The sequence below is a fragment of the Pipistrellus hanaki genome, assembly GCF_964339955.1.
Source record: "Pipistrellus hanaki genome assembly, chromosome: 3".
Taxonomy (NCBI): Eukaryota; Metazoa; Chordata; class Mammalia; order Chiroptera; family Vespertilionidae; genus Pipistrellus; species Pipistrellus hanaki.
Window position 1 is genome coordinate 1,598,323 of NC_140505.1, and position 18,415 is coordinate 1,616,737.

The 18,415-nt window shown below is 68.1% G+C and overlaps 1 protein-coding gene across 5 annotated transcripts in view; it reads right to left on the bottom strand.

The window, feature by feature from the left end:
• DLGAP2 (DLG associated protein 2) overlaps positions 1 to 18,101 on the bottom strand; it is a 148,764-nt gene extending 130,663 nt beyond the window's left edge. For 3 of the 5 annotated variants that reach the window (XM_084878335.1, XM_084878336.1, XM_084878333.1), the window contains exon 1: positions 17,943 to 18,101. Coding sequence is in view for 1 of the 5 variants with exons in the window: in XM_084878334.1 (XP_084734460.1) it covers positions 17,943 to 17,960 (18 nt within the window). In the remaining 4 variants the exon portion in view is untranslated. The remainder of the gene's footprint in view (positions 1 to 17,942) is intronic. The other 2 variants (XM_084878337.1, XM_084878334.1) reach the window with 2 other exon arrangements.
• Between the last annotated feature and the right edge of the window lie 314 nt (positions 18,102 to 18,415).

Genomic DNA, 18,415 nt, shown 5'->3' on the forward strand with positions numbered 1-18,415 from the left:
GGGATGGCTCCACAGAGCACCTTCACTCCTTCACCTGCATGTCCGTGTCCGGGTGCACCCTGCGTCCCCATGCACACCCTCCCCGCGTGTCCCCGCTCCCCGGCCATCGCCCCTCCGTCCCCCGTGGAGCAGACGTGGCACTCCGGGGACACGCGGGTTCTGAGAGCCTGAGCCCTAGCGTGTAATTGCACCCTTCATCTCCGCTGGCGCGTCCCCAGGGCTCTCCCATCTCCGTACGTGTTTGCGGTTTCCGGCTCTTCACTGCAAACCAAGTGAGGCGGCGATGGCGGCGTGGGCCAACACCCGTGCTGCCTCCCACACCGCATCAGAATTACAGCTGAAAGACACAGCCCCCGAGACTGGCGTGGCTCAGCGGGTAGAGCGTCGGCCTGCGGACTGAAGGGTCCCGGGTTCGATTCCGGTCAAGGGCATGCACCTTGGTTGCGGGCACATCCCCAGTAGGGGGTGTGCAGGAGGCAGCTGGTCAATGATTCTCTCTCATCCATGTTTCTAACTCTCTATCCCTCTCCCTTCCTCTCTGTAAGAAACCAATAAAAATATATTTTTTAAAAAGACAGCTTTATTAAAAACAAAACACGAAAATAAAATAAAAGACAGAACCACCATCCTCCAGAGCCGCTGGGGAGCTGGCTGAGGGGCAGGCCACACTGGAGAGGTAGAGGAGAAAGCAGCCGAGCCAGGGAGGAGGTGAGGGGCAGAGCAGGCTGAGCCGCACCCCCGTGGGCCACATTTCCCATCAGGAGCGAGGTCATCTCTGCAGAGGCCGCCCGCCCGGAGGAGCGAGGACCCAGCCCACACCAGCCCAGCCAGGCTCCCGGAGCTGGGAAGAGAAGCCCCTCGGACAGGAAGAACCACGTCCAGGGTTTTTAGACGATGTGGCTGCTGGGAGCTGCAGGCGGCTGAAAGCGAGGGCAGGTGCACAGAGGAAGCCGCGCGGGAGGGAGTCTGTGACCGGGGTCACCGTTAGGTCATCGCCGTCATCGCCACTGAGCCCGCCAGCTTTGAGCAGCCCCGAGCGCCGTGTGGTTGGACCGAGCGCTGGCCCCGGCAGCCACACGGCCTGGCCAGAAAGCAGTGCGGTGGCCAATGCTGGCAGCCGCTCCCACCCACAGCGTGGGCCGGGCCTGGGCAGCGTCCGAGGTCGGAGAGCCAGGGGGTCCCGGCATTCCTGTTCTTCGCGAGGGGACCGGCCTCATGTGCCCGGGGAGCATCTCCTCTGGGTCAGTGGGCCCGGCGCACCGCTGCCCTGGCCGGCGCCCAGGGGCCAGAACGCTCTCCGACGCAGCTCCGGGCGTTTCAGAGCCGGACACGCAGCCTGCAGAGCCGGAGGTGGCTGGGCGGACGAGGAGAAAATGCGAGGCGGGGAGAAGCGAGACCGGCGGGAGGTCTCGGGACAGGCTGAAGGGGACGGCCGGAGAGGACGGCTGGAGAGGACAGCCGGAGAGGACGGCCAGAGCGGACAGCAGGAGGGGACGGCCGGAGAGGACAGCAGAGGGGACAGCAGGAGGGGACGGCCGGAGGGGACAGACTGGAGGGGACAGCCGGAGGGGACAGGCTGGAGGGGACAGCAGAGGTGACAGCCGGAGGGGACGGCCGGAGGGGACGGCCGGAGGGGACGGCCGGAGGGGACAGCCGGAGGGGACGGCCGGAGGGAATGGCCGGAGGGGACAGCCGGAGGGGACGGCCGGAGGGGACAGCCAGAGGGGACAGCCAGAGGGGACGGCCGGAGGGGACGGCCGGAGGGGACGGCCGGAGGGGACGGCCGGAGGGGACAGCCAGAGGGGACAGCCAGAGGGGACGGCCGGAGAGGACGGCCGGAGGGGACAGCCGGAGGGGACGGCCGGAGGGGACAGGCTGGAGGGGACGGCCGGAGGGGACGGCCGGAGGGGACGGCCGGAGGGGACGGCCGGAGGGGACAGCCAGAGGGGACAGCCGGAGGGGACGGCCGGAGGGGACAGCCAGAGGGGACAGCCAGAGGGGACGGCCGGAGAGGACGGCCGGAGGGGACAGCCGGAGGGGACGGCCGGAGGGGACAGGCTGGAGGGGACAGCCAGAGGGGACGGCCGGAGGGGACGGCCGGAGAGGACGGCCGGAGGGGACGGCCGGAGGGGACGGCCGGAGGGGACAGCTGGAGGGGACAGCCGGAGGGGACAGCAAAGGGGACAGCCGGAGGGGACGGCCGGAGGGGACAGCCGGAGGGGACGGCCGGAGGGGACGGCCGGAGGGGACGGCCGGAGAGGACGGCCGGAGGGGACGGCCGGAGGGGACAGCCGGAGGGGACAGCTGGAGGGGACATAAGAGGGGACAGCCGGAGGGGACAGCAGAGGGGACAGCCGGAGGGGACGGCGGAGGGGACAGCAGAGGGGACGGCCGGAGGGGACAGCCGGAGAGGTCGGCCGGAGGGGACAGCCGGAGGGAACAGCCAGAGGGGACGGCGGAGGGGACGGCCGGAGGGGACGACCAGAAGGGACAGCTGGAGGGGACAGCCGGAGGGGACGGCCGGAGGGGACAGGCTGGAGGGGACAGCCGGAGGGGACGGCCGGAGAGGACAGCCGGAGGGGACGGCCGGAGGGGACAGCCGGAGGGGACGGCCGGAGGGGACAGCTGGAGGGGACAGCAGAGGGGACAGCCGGAGGGGACAGCAAAGGGGACGGCCGGAGGGGACGGCCGGAGGGGACGGCCGGAGGGGACAGCAGAGGGGACAGCCGGAGGGGACGGCCGGAGAGGACAGCCGGAGGGGACGGCCGGAGGGGACAGCCGGAGGGGACGGCCAGAGGGGACAGCCGGAGGGGACGGCCGGAGGGGACGGCCGGAGGGGACAGCCGGAGAGGACAGCCGGAGGGGACGGCCGGAGAGGACAGCCGGAGGGGACGGCCGGAGGGGACAGCCGGAGGAGACGGCCAGAGAGGACGGCCGGAGGGGACAGCCGGAGGGGACGGCCAGAAGGGACAGCCGGAGGGGACAGCCGGAGGGGACGGCCGGAGGGGACGGCCGGAGGGGACAGCTGGAGGGGACGGCCGGAGGGGACGGCCGGAGGGGACAGCAGAGGGGACAGCCGGAGGGGACAGCAGAGGGGACAGCCGGCGACAGTCGTCCCAAGTTCGGCACAGCGGGCGCGGTGCTGTGTGTCGGTCGGGAATGGCAGGCGCCTCTCCTCTAGGCCATGTGCCAGCTCCCGAGGAGGCGTCTCCGCGACGGGAGGCAGGGGTCCCGCCGAGAGGACACTGAGCCTGCGGCCCTCCACTCGTCCGCACCCTCGAGTGTGCGGGAGGGGAAACTGAGGCCCGAGGGGGGGCAGGGCCGCCGAGCAGCAGGTCCCAGAGCAGCCAGCGCCACGGCGGACTCAGCGGCGGGGAAGCAGGAGGAAGGACAGGGAAGCCCAGGCGGCTGCGGCTCTGTGGCCACGGCTCTGTGGCCACGGCTCTGCTGGCCAGGCTCTGCTGGCCAGGCTCTGCTGGCCACGGCTCTGTGGCCACGGCTCTGCTGGCCACGGCTCTGCTGGCCACAGCTCTGTGGCCACGGCTCTGTGGCCACGGCTCTGCTGACAGCGAGACCCCGGGCGCCACGCACAGGCCCCACCCCCGCGGGAGCACCTGGCCTGTACCTGCACCCAGCCCCGCACGCCCACTCAGCATCTCCCAGCACACGGGGGGAAGTCCACGGAGAGGAAGGCCACAGGCGACTGGGATTCCTCCCGAGGGCTCCTCCGCCCGCACGCTGGGCAGCCACGGCAGGACCCACTGGGGGAGGTCATTGACGGAGGGCGCTCTGCCTCTCCTTCCACCGGAGCACGGTCAGCTGCCCCCCCGGGACTGCCCCCCCCGGGGCCTCCTCCCCGGAGCCTGGACCCGCACCCGGCCCCCCTCCCCCGGAGCCTGGACCCGCACCCGGCCCCCCTCCCCCGGAGCCTGGACCCGCACCCGGCCCCCCTCCCCCGGCGCCTGGACCCGCACCCGGCCCCCCTCCCCCGGCGCCTGGACCCGCACCCAGGCCCCCCGCCCCCGGAGCCTGGACCCGCACCCAGGCCCCCCGCCCCCGGAGCCTGGACCCGCACCCAGGCCCCCCGCCCCCGGAGCCTGGACCCGCACCCGGCCCCCCTCCCCCGGAGCCTGGACCCGCACCCGGCCCCCCGCCCCCGGAACCTGGACCCGCACCCGGCCCCCCTCCCCCGGCGCCTGGACCCGCACCCAGGCCCCCCGCCCCCGGAGCCTGGACCCGCACCCGGCCCCCCTCCCCCGGCGCCTGGACCCGCACCCAGGCCCCCCGCCCCCGGAGCCTGGACCCGCACCCGGCCCCCCTCCCCCGGAGCCTGGACCCGCACCCGGCCCCCCTCCCCCGGCGCCTGGACCCGCACCCAGGCCCCCCTCGCCCAGCACCGTGGTCAGAGTCACAGGCCGGGAACGGGGACGAGCAGCCCGGGGCCTGGGCCTGGCGCCGGAGGAAACCCCACGAGGCCGTGGCTGTGACTCAGCTCCGGGGGGAGCGAATACAGAAACGGAACGGCGAGCAGATGGCAGGCCGGGCGGCGCGGCAGGCAGCGCCCGTGGGTGCCCGGGGGCTCGGCCACCAGATGCACACAAAGGAAGCAGGGCTGTTGCCACAGCAACCGTAGCCAAGGCCCAGGAAACAGGACCGGCACGGCTCCCCAGACGCGGGAGCCCCAGGGATGGAGCCGGAGGGATGGGCGCAGGGAGCTCCGGGGAGGGGCGCTCCGGGCGGACACGGCTGAGGTGCGCGGCCTCGGTGTCCTCAATGCGCTGCACAGCCCGCCTGCCGCGCCTCGGTGGCTGCCGGACAGAGGCCAGGGTTCCAGACAGAGCCCTTCCGGGGGGCACGCTGTCCTGCCCTCTCCCAGGGCAGGGCGGGGGCCAGTGGCCACGCCGACTTCGCTGCTCCCCGGCCTGGGCCAGGCCACACGAACCCCGGTCCGCGTCTCCCCAGGCTGTCCGTCCCAACACTCACACAGACGTGCCTTTCTCCTGAGTGTGTGTGTGTGTGTTTGGTGTGTGCTGTGTGTGTATGTGTGTGTTTGGTGAGTGCTGTGTGTGTGTATGTGTATGTGCTGTGTGTGTGTGTTTGGTGGGTGCTGTGTGTGTGTATGTGTGTGTTTGGTGAGTGCTGTGTGTATGTGTATGTGCTGTGTGTGTGTGTGTGTTTGGCAAGTGCTGTGTGTGTGTGTTTGGTGTGAGTGTGTATGTTTGGTGTGTGTGTGATTGGTGAGTGCTGTGTGTGTGTATGTGTGTGTTTGGCGAGGGCTGTGTGTGTGTTTCTCATTGTGAAGTTCTGATGTGAGACCCCCTGCGTCTCAGGCAGACTGCTAGACTGAAAAGAGGACCATTGGAGAGGGGTGAAAGGGCTGGCAGGCCGGGCACCGTCCCCGTGCGCCAAGGTGGCGGGTTCCATCCCGGTCATGGCACACAGGCAGCAACCAGCGAATGGATCGATGAGTGGAACAGCAAATGGACATCGCTCTCCTTCTCCCTCTCCCTCTCTCTCTCTAAGCAACACATTCTTTTTAAGTTGATTTGCCAGAAAAGCGGGAAACATACTAGCACCTCACCAATACAGTTCTCTCTGAAGTCAAAGCACATTACCAGCCTGTGTGCCCGCTGAGCTCGAGGGGGCGCGTGTGCTGGGGGACAGGCCGTTTCTGGAGACAGGACCATCTGGGGGGCAGGGGAAAGCTGGGCGTGGGCCCCGGCACACGGCCCCCACTGGACCTCTGCCCGCCATTCTGCCCTTCGGCCTCCAGGACTCAAGCCCATGCCACCTCCACAATGTGAGGAGGTGATGAGATTACCGCCTCCCCTCCCCCCTCCCAGGCCAGCGGAGCTCCGAGAGTCCGGGTCACATCCAGGGCAGGCAGCCCGCGCCCGTCCGCGCACGCCCGCCATCGGCCGGCGGGGCCCAGCCCGGGTGGGGAGACAGAGCTGCGGGGGGACACGGCGGGAGACGCCGCAGACAGGCGAGAACAGCCCTGGCCTTGGCCTCGGTGATTTCTAAACATGCTTTTACTGATGTCAGAGAGAGGGAGGCAGAGGGAGAGAGAGAAACATCCATGAAGAGGGAGAATCGTGGATCGGCTGCCTCCTGCACGCCCCACACTGGGGATCGAGCCCCGAACCCCGGCATGTGCCCGGACCGGGAATCGAACCGGCAGCCTCGCGGTTCCTGGGCAGACGCGCACCCACGGAGCCAGCTGGCCGGGCCCGGAAGTGGCCTTTAAGGGATGCTCACCGTGGGGCGGTCCCGGTGCGTCGAGCTCCTCGTTATGTAACGGCTCATTGGCTGATCCAGGGCCTTACGTAAGACGCTGTCAGGAACCGGTGCCTCCTGCTCAGGGCCGGCCGGAGCCGGGCGCCGGCCGGGAGTCGGGGCGGCAGGGAGGGTCCTGAGGGAGGCGGGAGGCAGAGGGGGACGTGGACCAGCGCCCAGGTGGGTGGAGGATACTCAGGGGGAAGACTGGCACATGCCAAGGCCCGTGGCGCGGGGCAGGGAGCCGGGGCTGCAGACAGGCCGGCCGGGAGGGCAGTGTTTGGGGGCTGCGGCAGTGGGGGAGACCTGGGTCTGACAAAAGGCGCAGAACGCAGCCTGCGGGCACGCGGTGGCGAGGGCTCCGGAAGGTTCCCAGCAGCTGCGTGTGGGAAGGCTCCCGGGAGAGACTGGGGGCGGGGACCCAGCGGGGAGCGAGTGCTGCTAATTCGGGCGCCGGGGAGGGTGTGGCCGTGCCGGGTGCTCAGGGGGGGGTGCTGGGGCGGTTCCCCCATCCCCCTGCCCACGGTGAGGCCTGAACCACGGCGTGTCCACCTGAGCTCTCCCAGTGCCCTGGCCTCGGTCCCGGTGACACGTGACTGCGGGCCGGCTCTCCGGCCACACGCGAACACGGATCCAGGCGGGGACGGCGGGCCTGGTCTGGCAGACGGCAGGTCACGCGTGTTCTTATCTCGCATGTGTCTTTAAATCCTCTCAAATACACAAAAGGGCACCCATGCAAGCTAAGCCCAAACAGGGATCCACGCCCAAACCGTAGGTGACCGAGTTCCCACCCGGCGAGGCCCGGCAGGTCACCCGCCCGGCAGCCGCTCTGCTGCCCTCACTCCCATGCACCCTTCCCTTCCCTGCCCTCCCCACCTCCCTGTCCCCTCCCACCCCCACCCCCGTCCCCTCCCCGCTCCCCCCCCCGTCCCCTCCCCGTCCCCCGTCCCCTCCCCACCCCTCCAGTCCCCTCCCCGACCCCGCCCCCCCGACCCCTCCCCGCACCCTCCGCACCCACCCCGCCCCCCCCGGTCCCCTCCCCGCCCCCCCCGCCCCCTCCCCGCAACCCCTGTCCCCTCCCCGCCCCCCGACCCCGCCCCCACCCCGTACCCCCGTCCCCTCCCCCCGTCCCCTCCCCGCACCCCCGTCCCCTCCCCGCCCCCGTCCCCTCCCCCCCGTCCCCCGCCCCCCCATCCCCTCCCCGCCCCCCCGTCCCCTCCCCACCCCCCCAGTCCCCTCCCCGACCCCCCCGTCCCCTCCCCCCTCCGTCCCCTCCCCCCTCGTCCCCTCCCCACCCCCCTGTCCCCTCTCCACCCCCCATCCTCTCCCCACCCCTCACCCCATACCCCCCCTCCCACTGGGCCGCCCTTCCTCGCCCCCGGCTCACAGAACAGCGCGTCTCCGTGGCAGTCATCGCCCGGAATCAGAACCATCGTCTTAAACCTTTACCAGCTCAGTTATGTACCAGCTTAGTTAGCACCCCTTCCTCCGGCCGCAGCTCTCACTCGCCCAAACACGGAGCCGGCCCGAGCGCGGGCCCGGGGCTTACGGAGGGGGCACCCGTGGACGGGTCAGTCACCGGTCGCGCACACGCCCTCACCTGCACCGCGGTCCGTGCTCCGGGAATCCAGCCAGAGTGACCAATCGTTCCCGTCACCGAGCCGGTCCGCCCGGCCGAGTGCGCGTGTGCCTCCCGGCCACACAGCCCCCGGGCCACCAATGGCGTGGCCCAGGGCGCCTTCGTGGGCAGCGACGGAGGGAGCTGTGCCGCTAACCTGTGTCTGACAAGTGCACTGCCCTCCCAGGCCGGCATCGCAGCGGGAGACGGGGGGAAGAGGACGTGCGTCCCCGATGCCCGCAGGACCCTCCCTCTGTCCGTCCCGGGTACGGGGACACGGTCTGTGCAGGCCCCAGGGAGCGGGACCGGGCGGGATCCAGGAGCGGCTGGGGTCTGGGCTGCCGTGGCCTGTGCCGCAGCCACACGACCGGCCGTGACCCCAGGCCGCTCCCCACCCCCCCCACCCCCGGGGGCTCCTGTGTCGTGTTTGTGAGCGGGAGGTGCCCGTACTGACCCAGCCTCCGTGTCTCCTTTCTGGTGGCATCCACGGTGCCTGGTGCTCAGTCACGGCCCCGAGCTGTGGGGAGCGGCTCCAGTGTTGGGACAGGTGTGAGCCTCAAACTGAGGAGAGGGCACCATCCTCTCGTGGCAAAGCCACGTGCGAGGCCGAGCTCGGAGCACAAAGCCCGCCCAGCACCGTCACAGCCAAAGGCTGTGGTTGTACGCGTGACCTTCTGGCCCGGACCCGTGGCCCCACGTGGCTGCGTGACGTGGGCTGCGGGAGGTGCGGCAGGCAAACAAAGCCGGACCAGGTGCGTGTACTTGAGCAGATTTGAAACCCGTGAGGACGTTGTAAACACCTTGACCACGCCCTCACTGTGCCCTCGAGATCCGCTGTAAAACAGACTCGGCCTGCAGGCCGTGGCGCTGTCTCTCCATCAGAGAGCGCAGTGTCCCACCGGCCCAGCTTTATTCTCTCGTCTGTCTTTTCTCCGTCCTTCACCGCCCCCGCTCAGGCTCTCCATGGCCGAGCCGGCTCGGCACACATGGCGCCCAATGCCGAGCAGCAGGTCCAGGAAGGTGGACGGACGGACGGGAGGCCGTCCCCTGAGCCACCACCGGCTGCCCAGTCCCCCAACTCCCGGACCACGGGCCCCGCACCCAGACAGATGTCAATGCCAGCTGCAGCTGCTGGTGCTGGGCCCTGCCTGCCCCTCTGCTTGTCCTGTGCCCCCCGCCCCCACCCCCACCCGGGGGTTGTGCTTGTCAGCCTACTGGGTCCCTCCTTGGGGCGGGGGAGGGCAAGGACTGTGTCTCAGGGCCCATTCTGACCACCACCCATGGCCTGAGGGGGACACACCCAGCCTCGGGGCGGCCAGTGGGTGGAGTGTGGAGACGGGCCCAGGCCCACCTGTCACGTGACGAGACAGTGCCAGGGACGGTGCTGGCGCCCTGACCCTCCCCGCGCCTGCGGGAGCCGGGAGGGGCGGCCGGGGCCCCGGGGCTGGCCCAGTGGGGTCACGTCCTAAGCTGGCGGCCAGGCTGCCGCTCTGGGGAAAACTACCCGTGAGCCAGCGTCAGCGACAGCAGCCACGTGGAGACGGGAGAGGCCCAGGAAGCCAGGGGCAGGCGTGCATTTTTAGCCTCATGAGTCATCTGTGCAGCCTCCAGCGGGAAAACAAGGGCTGACGGGCGGGAGGTGGCCGAGCCGGGGAGTGCCGGGGAGGGGGCGACAGCGGTGCTGAGCCTGTCCCGGGCGCCTGGGGCGCAGGCCTGGCCCCCGCCCGCCCGCCCGTGAGGCCCGCCCGGCCTGGCCCGACGCTGGCACGGAGGCTGTGGGTCCGGCTGGCCGGGACACCTGTGCTGCCGGAGGGCGGAGGGAAGAGCGTCAGCTCAGTCGGAGGAAAGCGGCCCGGCCGGCGGAGGAGGCCCGGTTCCGGGCCGGCCATTCTCGGACACCGAATTTAGCCGAATTCCTTCTGCACGAGGCCGGCCGTTAACCTGGTGACACAGGGCATCCGCGCGTCATCGGGAAGTCGGAAGGCGGAGTCCCGTGGCGGCTGGGAGCCCGTCCTCGGCCACGTGGCCCATGCGGACGCCATCGCGGGCCACGGGGCCCATGCGGACGCACCCACGTGGGCCCACACTCCCGCCGCCTGGAGGGAGGGGGCAGGTGGGTGGCCAGGGATCCTTGCTGAAGTGACAACGCACTCGTGCCCTGGCCAGGGTGCTCAGCGGTTAGTGCGCCAGCCCGTGGCCCGAGGGGTCTCAGGTTCACGTCCCAGTCAAGGGCACGTACCTGGGTCGCAGGTGTGACCCCAGGCTCTGGTCGGGGTGTGTTCAGGAGGCAACCAATCGATGTTTCTCTCACATCCATGTCTGTCTGTCTGTCTCTCTCTCCCTCCCTGCCTTCCACCTCTCTAAGAATCAATAGGAAACATCTCTTCGGGCCGAGCTCCTTGCGTGAATCCTCTATAACGGTAATAACACGCATGCGCTAGGTTAGAAAGGGATTTAGGGCCTTTCTGTTGCCGTCCGTGCGTGACCCTGACCCCGACACAGACTCGTCACTCCTGTCTGTGCCTGGTTCCCGCACGGCAGGGGTGGCAGTCCGTCACCTGCTCCTCGGAGCTGATGCCTTGCCCAGGGCAGGTGGCACTTCTGTGCCTTAAAAATGTCTTACAGACCCATGTACGCCTCCGTCCTCGGCGAGACTGTAAAGATAGCGTCAAGTGCCGGCCGGCGTGCCTCAAGGTTTGAGCACGGACACACTCCCCTGGTCAGACGACAGGAGCTGGGGGACCCGGTCCCTCCTCCCGGAGGCGGAGGCAGACAGGGCTGGGGAAGCCGCCGAGGACCCACGGGGAGACCCGCCCTGACCGCACGCGGGGGCAGAACCAGCCTGCCCTGCCCCCGGCACTAATGAGGGCCTTGTCACGCCGCCCCGCCCCGGACAGTCCTCGGCTCCCGGCTGCCGGCGCCCCGCCTGAGAGACAGCCCTGCATGGTGACGGCCGTCAGCCGCACGCGGAACCGCCAGCCAGCGACGCCCGACCGGCCTGGGCTCCGTCACCACCTGCCACAGGCGCTGGACCGGAGGCGAACGCACCGGTGCAGAGAGAGAAAAACGAACGACTGCCGGTGGGTCTCGGCACCCGCAGGTGAGCACGGACCGGCCTGCTCCCAGCCACCCACTCGGCACCCACAGCCCCACCTGGCCCCGCGGGGGTGAGGAGCTGGGACACGGTGTCACGGAGCAGGCAGGCCAGCGGGCAGCACCAGGGCAGCGGTTTCACACCCAGACCCTACAGACCCTCCTGTGACCTTTAACCCAGGCTCTGCAGACCCCGCCTGTGACCTTAAACCCAGGCTCTGCAGACCCTCCCTGTGACCTTTAACCCAGGCTCTGCAGACCCCGCCTGTGACCTTTAACCCAGGCTCTGCAGACCCCGCCTGTGACGTTTAACCCAGGCTCTGCAGGCCCTCCTGTGACCTTTAACCCAGATCCTGTAGACCCCGCCTGTGACCTTTAACCCAGGCTCCGCAGACCCTCCTGTAGCCTTTAACCCAGGCTCTGCAGGCCCTCCTGTGACCTTTAACACAGACTCTGCAGACCCCGCCTGTGACCTTTAACCCAGGCTCCGCAGACCCTCCTGTAGCCTTTAACCCAGGCTCTGCAGGCCCTCCTGTGACCTTTAACACAGACTCTGCAGACCCCGCCTGTGACCTTTAACCCAGGCTCTGCAGACCCTTCTGTGACCTTTAACCCAGGCTCTGCAGGCCCTCCTGTGACATTTAACCCAGATCCTGCAGACCCTCCTGTGACCTTTAACCCAGGCTCTGCAGACCCTCCTGTGACCTCTAACCCAGGCTTCGTCAAACCCTCCTGTGACTTTAAACCAGTTACCTGACCTCGAGTCCTGGCACATGGTACTAGTAAGTGCCTGGTGAGCGCTGGTTATTATTGTGGAGGGGGGACCAACGTTAAAACATAAGCAAGTACAAGGGGGGAGGCGGAGATGCACAGAGGACAACCGGTGGATGTGACGACAGGGTGGTGAGGGCCTGGGCTGGGGGTGGGAGGACAGGCTGGAGGGGGGTCAGTGTGGGAGAAGGGGACATAGGTGATCCTTTCCACAGAAAAGGTTTAATGAATAAACACATCACATGGTACCCTACTGGGAGACAGGGTGTGGAGGGATGGAATGGCTCCAGACAAAGCACCACGTAGCACGCAGCACCAGAGAGGGGGAGAGGCCGAGGGAACTCCGACGGCTGCCGGGTCAGAGGTCAGGGGTCAGGGGTCAGACGCCGTGGGGAGTGTCCTTGACCAGGAGCAGGTAGAGGAGAAGCCGGGTGAAGCCGGCCCTCCCCCGGGCGGGACCTCCGTCCACCTCTCCCCATGCTGCCCGCTGAGGCGTCTCCAGGAAGCGGGGCCAGGCATCCCGCCGTGTCCCGCCTTCTCCACGCGGCGTCACCTGAACGCCGTTGAGTATCGCTCGTCCGACCTGCCTCCAGGTGACGCCCGGGGCCACGTCACAATGCACCTCCCCAGCCCCCGGGGCTGCCGCCTCCCCACGTTCCACCAGGAAACATCGCCGGAGCAGACGTCGGCTCAGCCGGTTCCCGGTAAAGGCAGGGTTCCTGCCGGGAGACACATTCCCAGGAGGGGAATGGCTGGGGCCATTCACTGAGTGTCCGTGGCTCTTAATGAAATGCCACGGAGGAGCAGTATGTGGGCAGCCAGGCCCTGAGCAATACCGTGTGGTCCGGCTCAGGAGCTGCGGTGCCGCCGCCACAGCGGAGGGAAAGGTCGAGTCCGTCGCCCGTGGCCGCCGGCACGCCCTGGGGTCGGTGCAGGAGTGGGCGCGGACACAGAGGTGCAGCCCTTGGTGGCCTGTGGGAAGGGCCACCTCACACGGAGCGGACACCACACGGAGCTGGTAATAGAACGTCACCGGTAAATAACCAAGGCCCAGGGCCCCATGGACCTGCCGGGTTCCTGTCCACACACCTGGCACCCAACTAGCGAAGCCGGGGGACACAGGAGGAGGGGCCGCCCTGGGTACCCCGGGCGCTGACGGGCCTGGGTGGCCCTGTCCGTGGAGCAGCTGCTAGTATTTGTGTATCAGGGTCCAAACCACGGCAGCGGGGAACCTGAGATGAGCGTCCGCCCTGGTCACGGTCTGTCCTCAGCACCAAGGACAGCGCCCGCGCCTGCAGGAGGCAGGTCCGCCATCCTGCCCATGGGACATCCCCCAGGGAGGCGCTCACACAGGAGGGCGGGAATCGGGCCTCGGGGGGAGTCACGGCTCCACACGTTGCAGAGAATAAATGTGGAGAAGCGCAGGAAGGAAAGCTGTACGGTGCACACCAGCACGACAGGGCTGCACGGCCGAGTCGGGAAGGCAGAAGCGCCATGGCCGTGAGAGGCCGGGCCGAACCAGGAGGGGCCAGGGGGCGGGTGGTCAGGTCTGAAGAACCTGGAGCGCCCTTCCAGGAGCTCAAAGTTCACCAGGACCGACAGGCAGCAGATGGGACTCCTGAGCAAGACGAGGCCTCCTGCCCAAAAGCCCTCACTCTATAAGGGGAAGCCAGCCAAAACCGGTTTGGCTCAGTGGATAGAGCGTCGGCCTGCGGACTGAAAGGTCCCAGGTTCCATTCTGGTCAGGGGCATGTACCTGTACAGGCACATCCCCAGTGGGGATTGTGCAGGAGGCAGTTGGTCGATGTTTCTCTCTTATCAATGTTTCTAGTTCTCTATCCCTCTCTCTTCCTCTCTGTAAAAAAATCAATAAAATATATTTTTTAAAATAAAATAAAAATAAAAAAAATAAACGGGGAAGCAAGCCTGGCGGTGTGGCTCAGGGGGTGAGCATCGATCTATGAACCCGGAGGTCACAGTTTGATTCCCAGTCAAGGCACAGGCCCGGGATGTGGGCTCGATCCCCAGTGTGGGGCGTGCAGAAGGCAGCCGGTAGATGATGATCTCTCATCACTGATGTTTCTCTCTCTCCCCCTCTCCCTTCCTCTCTGACGTCAATAAAAACATATTTTTAAACAATAAAAGGGGAAGCCAGCGGAGGGTAAGCGCACAGAGAACATCACCACACCCATGAGCTGCCTCCTGCATGAGCCCCAACCAAGGCCAGAGCCGGGGAGGAGCCCGCAACCAAGGTACACTCCCTTGACCGGAATCGAACCCAGGACCCTTCAGTCTGCAGGTTGACGCTCTATCCACTGAGCAACACTGGCCAGGGCACCTTTTCCATTGGAGCTACAATTTTACAGATGGGCCGGTTGCAGCGGTGTATTTTAACAACATTCCATTTTGATTTTTTTTTTTTCTGTGAGACACACGAAGACACACCAGACAGAAGAACCCTGACGCCTCCTCTCGCCCCACAAGAGCTTCACGTGGGGATTCATGGAGACACCCCAGCCCTTCCATCCACTGGGTTGTCGGGGACAGGAAACTGGCTCGCAGAGAGGACTTTCTGGTTCACACAAGGAAAACCAGCCAGCAATGACAGGTTCAGGCCGGCCTGACTTGGGAGTCAGCACCATGGACAGCGCCTGCTGTCCTCCTCCCTTCCCAAGCCTGTCTCTCCCCCAGGCTCCCGCAGGCCCGGCTGGCTGGGGCGTCAGCACCGTGGACTGGTGGACAGCGCCCATTGTCCCCTTCCCTTCCCAAGCCTGTCCCTCCTCCCAGGCACCCGCAGGCCGGGCTGGCTGAGTGTCAGGCTCCCCGCTGACACCGGTGCTCCTGCGAGAAGGCCCAGGCTCTGTGACTTCCCTGCACGTGGCAGGGGCGGCCTCTGAGGACCTCGGTGCACAGTGACCCCGAGGTGGGTGCCAGCGGACGGGTCCTGGAAGAGGCACGGGAAGACAGGTGGCCGGGGAACAAACCTGACGGACACCCCCGGGGAGCGGGCGGCGACGGCCACCCTGGGGACTGCTCACTTCCGAGAACCCCAGCATCCGTGAGGGGGCTGGACGGCGAAGAGATGGGCTCGAGTCGGGAGAATGGGGCTGAGGAGGGGCTCGTCCTGCACCGAGGCCAGCGCACGAACACGGGCACGGAGAAACAGGAAAACTGCTCTGACACGTGGGCTCCAGCCGCCTCTGCCCAGGACCCAGCACGGACCCCACGCCCGTCATGGGGACAGGTGGCTGTGCAGCTGAGTGCCCCTCCCTGCAGATGCAGTCTCCCCCGGGGCCCCACACACCCCACACCCCCACCCATCCACGCCAAAGCCCGCCTGCTCAGCTCCCCGAGAACACATGTTTTCGTCATGGATGCTATAGACCACGCTCCCCTCTGCACACACAGAGCACGCTGTGTGCACGCCTGTGCATGCTGGCGGCCAGCTAGGCGTGTGGCTGCCGGTAAACATAACTTGCAGGGGAGACTGCTTGATGAGAGCGAGTTCAGCCACACGGATGCTCTGCTCGCTAGCTCCCTGCCCCGAACCCGTGACTCTCCCCAGGCGCAGGCTGGCTGTGCACTACACACACACACACACACACACACACATGCCCGTCTGCCAAAGGACCACTGGGACACACATGGTGCTGCCGGTGCATCTCATTCCTTTCCCTTTACACCCCACAACCAGAGTGCACGCCCCTCACCCCGGGCCGGCCGAGGACACATGGCGTCTCCTGGAAGGTAGCTGCAGGGAATCCCGGCTTCATCTCCAGGGCCAGCGCAGGGGGTGCTCTGGTTGGAAGCGGGAGCGCATGGACCCTCTGAGAGCACTCGCCCTGCGGGCCAGCCCTGCCTGGAACCCGGGTGTGCGGACTCTGCTGTGGCTCCCGTCCGCGAGGCGCTGCTTTTGCTGTTAACATTTCATCTGCAATTTCTACAGTTTCCACAGTGACACAGGCAGAGGTCGGTGAAGCAGTACACAGCCATAACATGACAGGTTTATGTCACAGGGGAGACATCATCTAGAATCTAGATGGTCTGTTTTCAAAGCTGTTAAATCATCAACATCACAAGTAACCCAAGACCTAACAAAATGCCATCAAATACCGGGTGGGGCAAGAGCAGTCTTGTAACTGTCCCATGGGGGAGAATACAACAATCCTTATATAAAGAGCTAACATAACAATCCTACCTAATAAAGAGCTCATACATATAATAACCCTACCTAATAAAGAGCTCACATGCTAATCACACCAAACAGGACCACCTTCCAGATGAACCCGGGGCTGTGAGGGCCAAGTCCCTATAAATACTTAAACCAGCAAGAACACCAGCGACTAGACCCGCTGCTCTGCTGCAGGCCGAGCCCGCTGGAGGGCAGACTGACGGGCCGAGCCCGCTGGAGGGTAGACTGGCAGCCCAGGTCCCGGGACGGACGGTAAGGGCAGCGAACAGGAGGGCCCGCCCGTTGGCTCGGAACGCTGCTCTGGGAACCGCCTTGGTGGCGAGAAAACCTTCATTTCAGTGACTTCCCGGCTGTGGGAGGTTCCGGGTTCGATTTGCTCACAAAGCGACCGCTCCGGGCAGACCGGACGTGGTAAGAGGGCTTACGGACTCTTAGCCAAACACAGGCCACTTCGCAGGAGAGTGAGCGGTGAGGAGGCATGGGGTCCCAGAATAAACGCCAGCACCACGGGGCGTGGGTCTGAATGGTGACGAAGAGGGGGTGCTCGGCCGGCTGTCCTCACTCACCTCTGGGGCTCACAGCCGGCGTGCCTGACAGACGGCACCCCCAGGCCCGCCAGCCGGGCTGCCCCATGCGGGAGGTGAACCAGGCAACAGTCACACCATCTAACGGGAAACGGCTCGCACGCTCCGCCTCGTCCGGGCCAACTCCGTGAGTCACCGCGGCCGGCCCTGGACAGTTTGCTCCTGGAAACTCCTGATGGCTGGCGTGGTTTCAAACACCAGCGTGGCAACTCCACCTGCCAAAAACCCCCTTTCCTGCCTTCCAGCTCTCCATCATGTTTCTCCTTAAGGACCCATTACCTTTGGCCAAGAACAGGAAGCGAAATGGAAAAGATATAAATCGAATTAACCTCAGATCTCCCTGGTGTCCTTCCCACCACAGCTCTGAGACTGGGGACAGTCCTCAGGAGGGGGCGGTGCGCGGACCCCCAACCCCGTGCCACGGAGTCCCTGTCCGCACGTGTCTTGTGGTCCTGGGCGCCTTCAGGGCTCACTGAGCCGGACTGTGGGAGCGAACCCCTGGGCCCTGGACCCGGTCCTGCGGGCGGTGCCGCCCTGCGCCCCCCCCCCCCCCCCCCCCGCCTCCGGCCCGGGACAGAGAGGCACCTGTGCTCCATCCGCTCTTACTCCGCCCGCAGCGCCTGCGGCCAGAGGAGGGATTCACGGCCCAGCGCTGGGCGGCCGTCAGTCCCCCCCCCCCCCCCCCCCCCCCCCCCCCGCTCCCTGGCCCCGCGTTCATTCATCCCCAGAAGCCAGTCCGGCTCCTGCGCGGAGAAGCGCCTGGAGAGCAGGAGGGCAGCCGAGTCCCTGGAAGCGCGCCCCCCGCCCCGCCGCCCCCCGCACCTGCCTCCCCGCGCTGCCCCCACAATACCCCCCGCCCCGCCCCCGCCCCCCGCACTGACCCCCGCACCGCCGCTCTCACTGCACCCCCCCTCGCCCCCCGCCCGCGCGGCGGCCACTGCCACATCCCGGTTCCTTCCTGCCGATCGGCAGCCGGGAGCGGGGAGCCGGGAGCGGGGAGCCGGGAGCGGGGAGCGGGGAGCGAGCACCGCCGCCGGGGGAGGTGGTGACAGCCCGCGCCGCGCGCCTAGCAACCGCCCGCCCGGCACAGCCCCGGCCGCGCTCCCCCGGCTGCTCCCGGGCCGCCACCCCCTCCGCCCGCCGCGCCCCGGACCGCGACCCCGACCCCCGACCCCGCGCGCAGCTCCGGCCGCCGCCCCCGTCCTCCCCGCGGTCCGCTCCGCCTGCCCAGCCGCGCGGCCCCCTCGCCGGGCGGAGCGCGCGGGTCCCAGCCCCACGCCCGCGCCCCGGGGTCCGGGATCCGAGAGGCCGCCCGCCCGCCCGCCCGGGACCCCCGCGCCTCCCGACGGCTCCGCGCCCCGCGCCCTCGCCGGTCCCCTGCCTGCGCCCCGCGGCCCGGCGCCCGCACCTTGCTCCGCGCGGACATCCTGGCTCCGGTCAGCGGGCCGGGCGCAGGTCGGCGCGCCCCTCCGGCCGGACGGCGGCTCGCGGGCCGGCGGGTCTGTCGGGGTCCGTCCGCCGCCGCCGCCGCCGCCGCCGCGCGCTCCGCCCGCGCCCGAGCCGGTCCCCGCGGCGCCTGCGCACTGGGCGCCCGGAGCCGCTCCGGGGGGGCGGCCGCGCCGAGGCGCACGGCGGGCGGCGGGGCCGCGCGGGGGAGCCGGGGCCTGGGGCCGCCCTCCCCGCCCGCTCCGCCCGCGCCCCCAGCCCCCGGGGCGCGCACCGCCCGCCCGCCAACTGTTGCGCGCGGAGCGGCCGGGCACGCGGGGACACGAGGGTCCGGGGCGCTCCCCGTGGCCCCGAGCCGGTGCCCAAAGCCCGGGGCCCCCGGAGCCCCGCGCACTGACCCCGGGCCGGCGGCGCTCCGGGCGCAGGGACACCGGG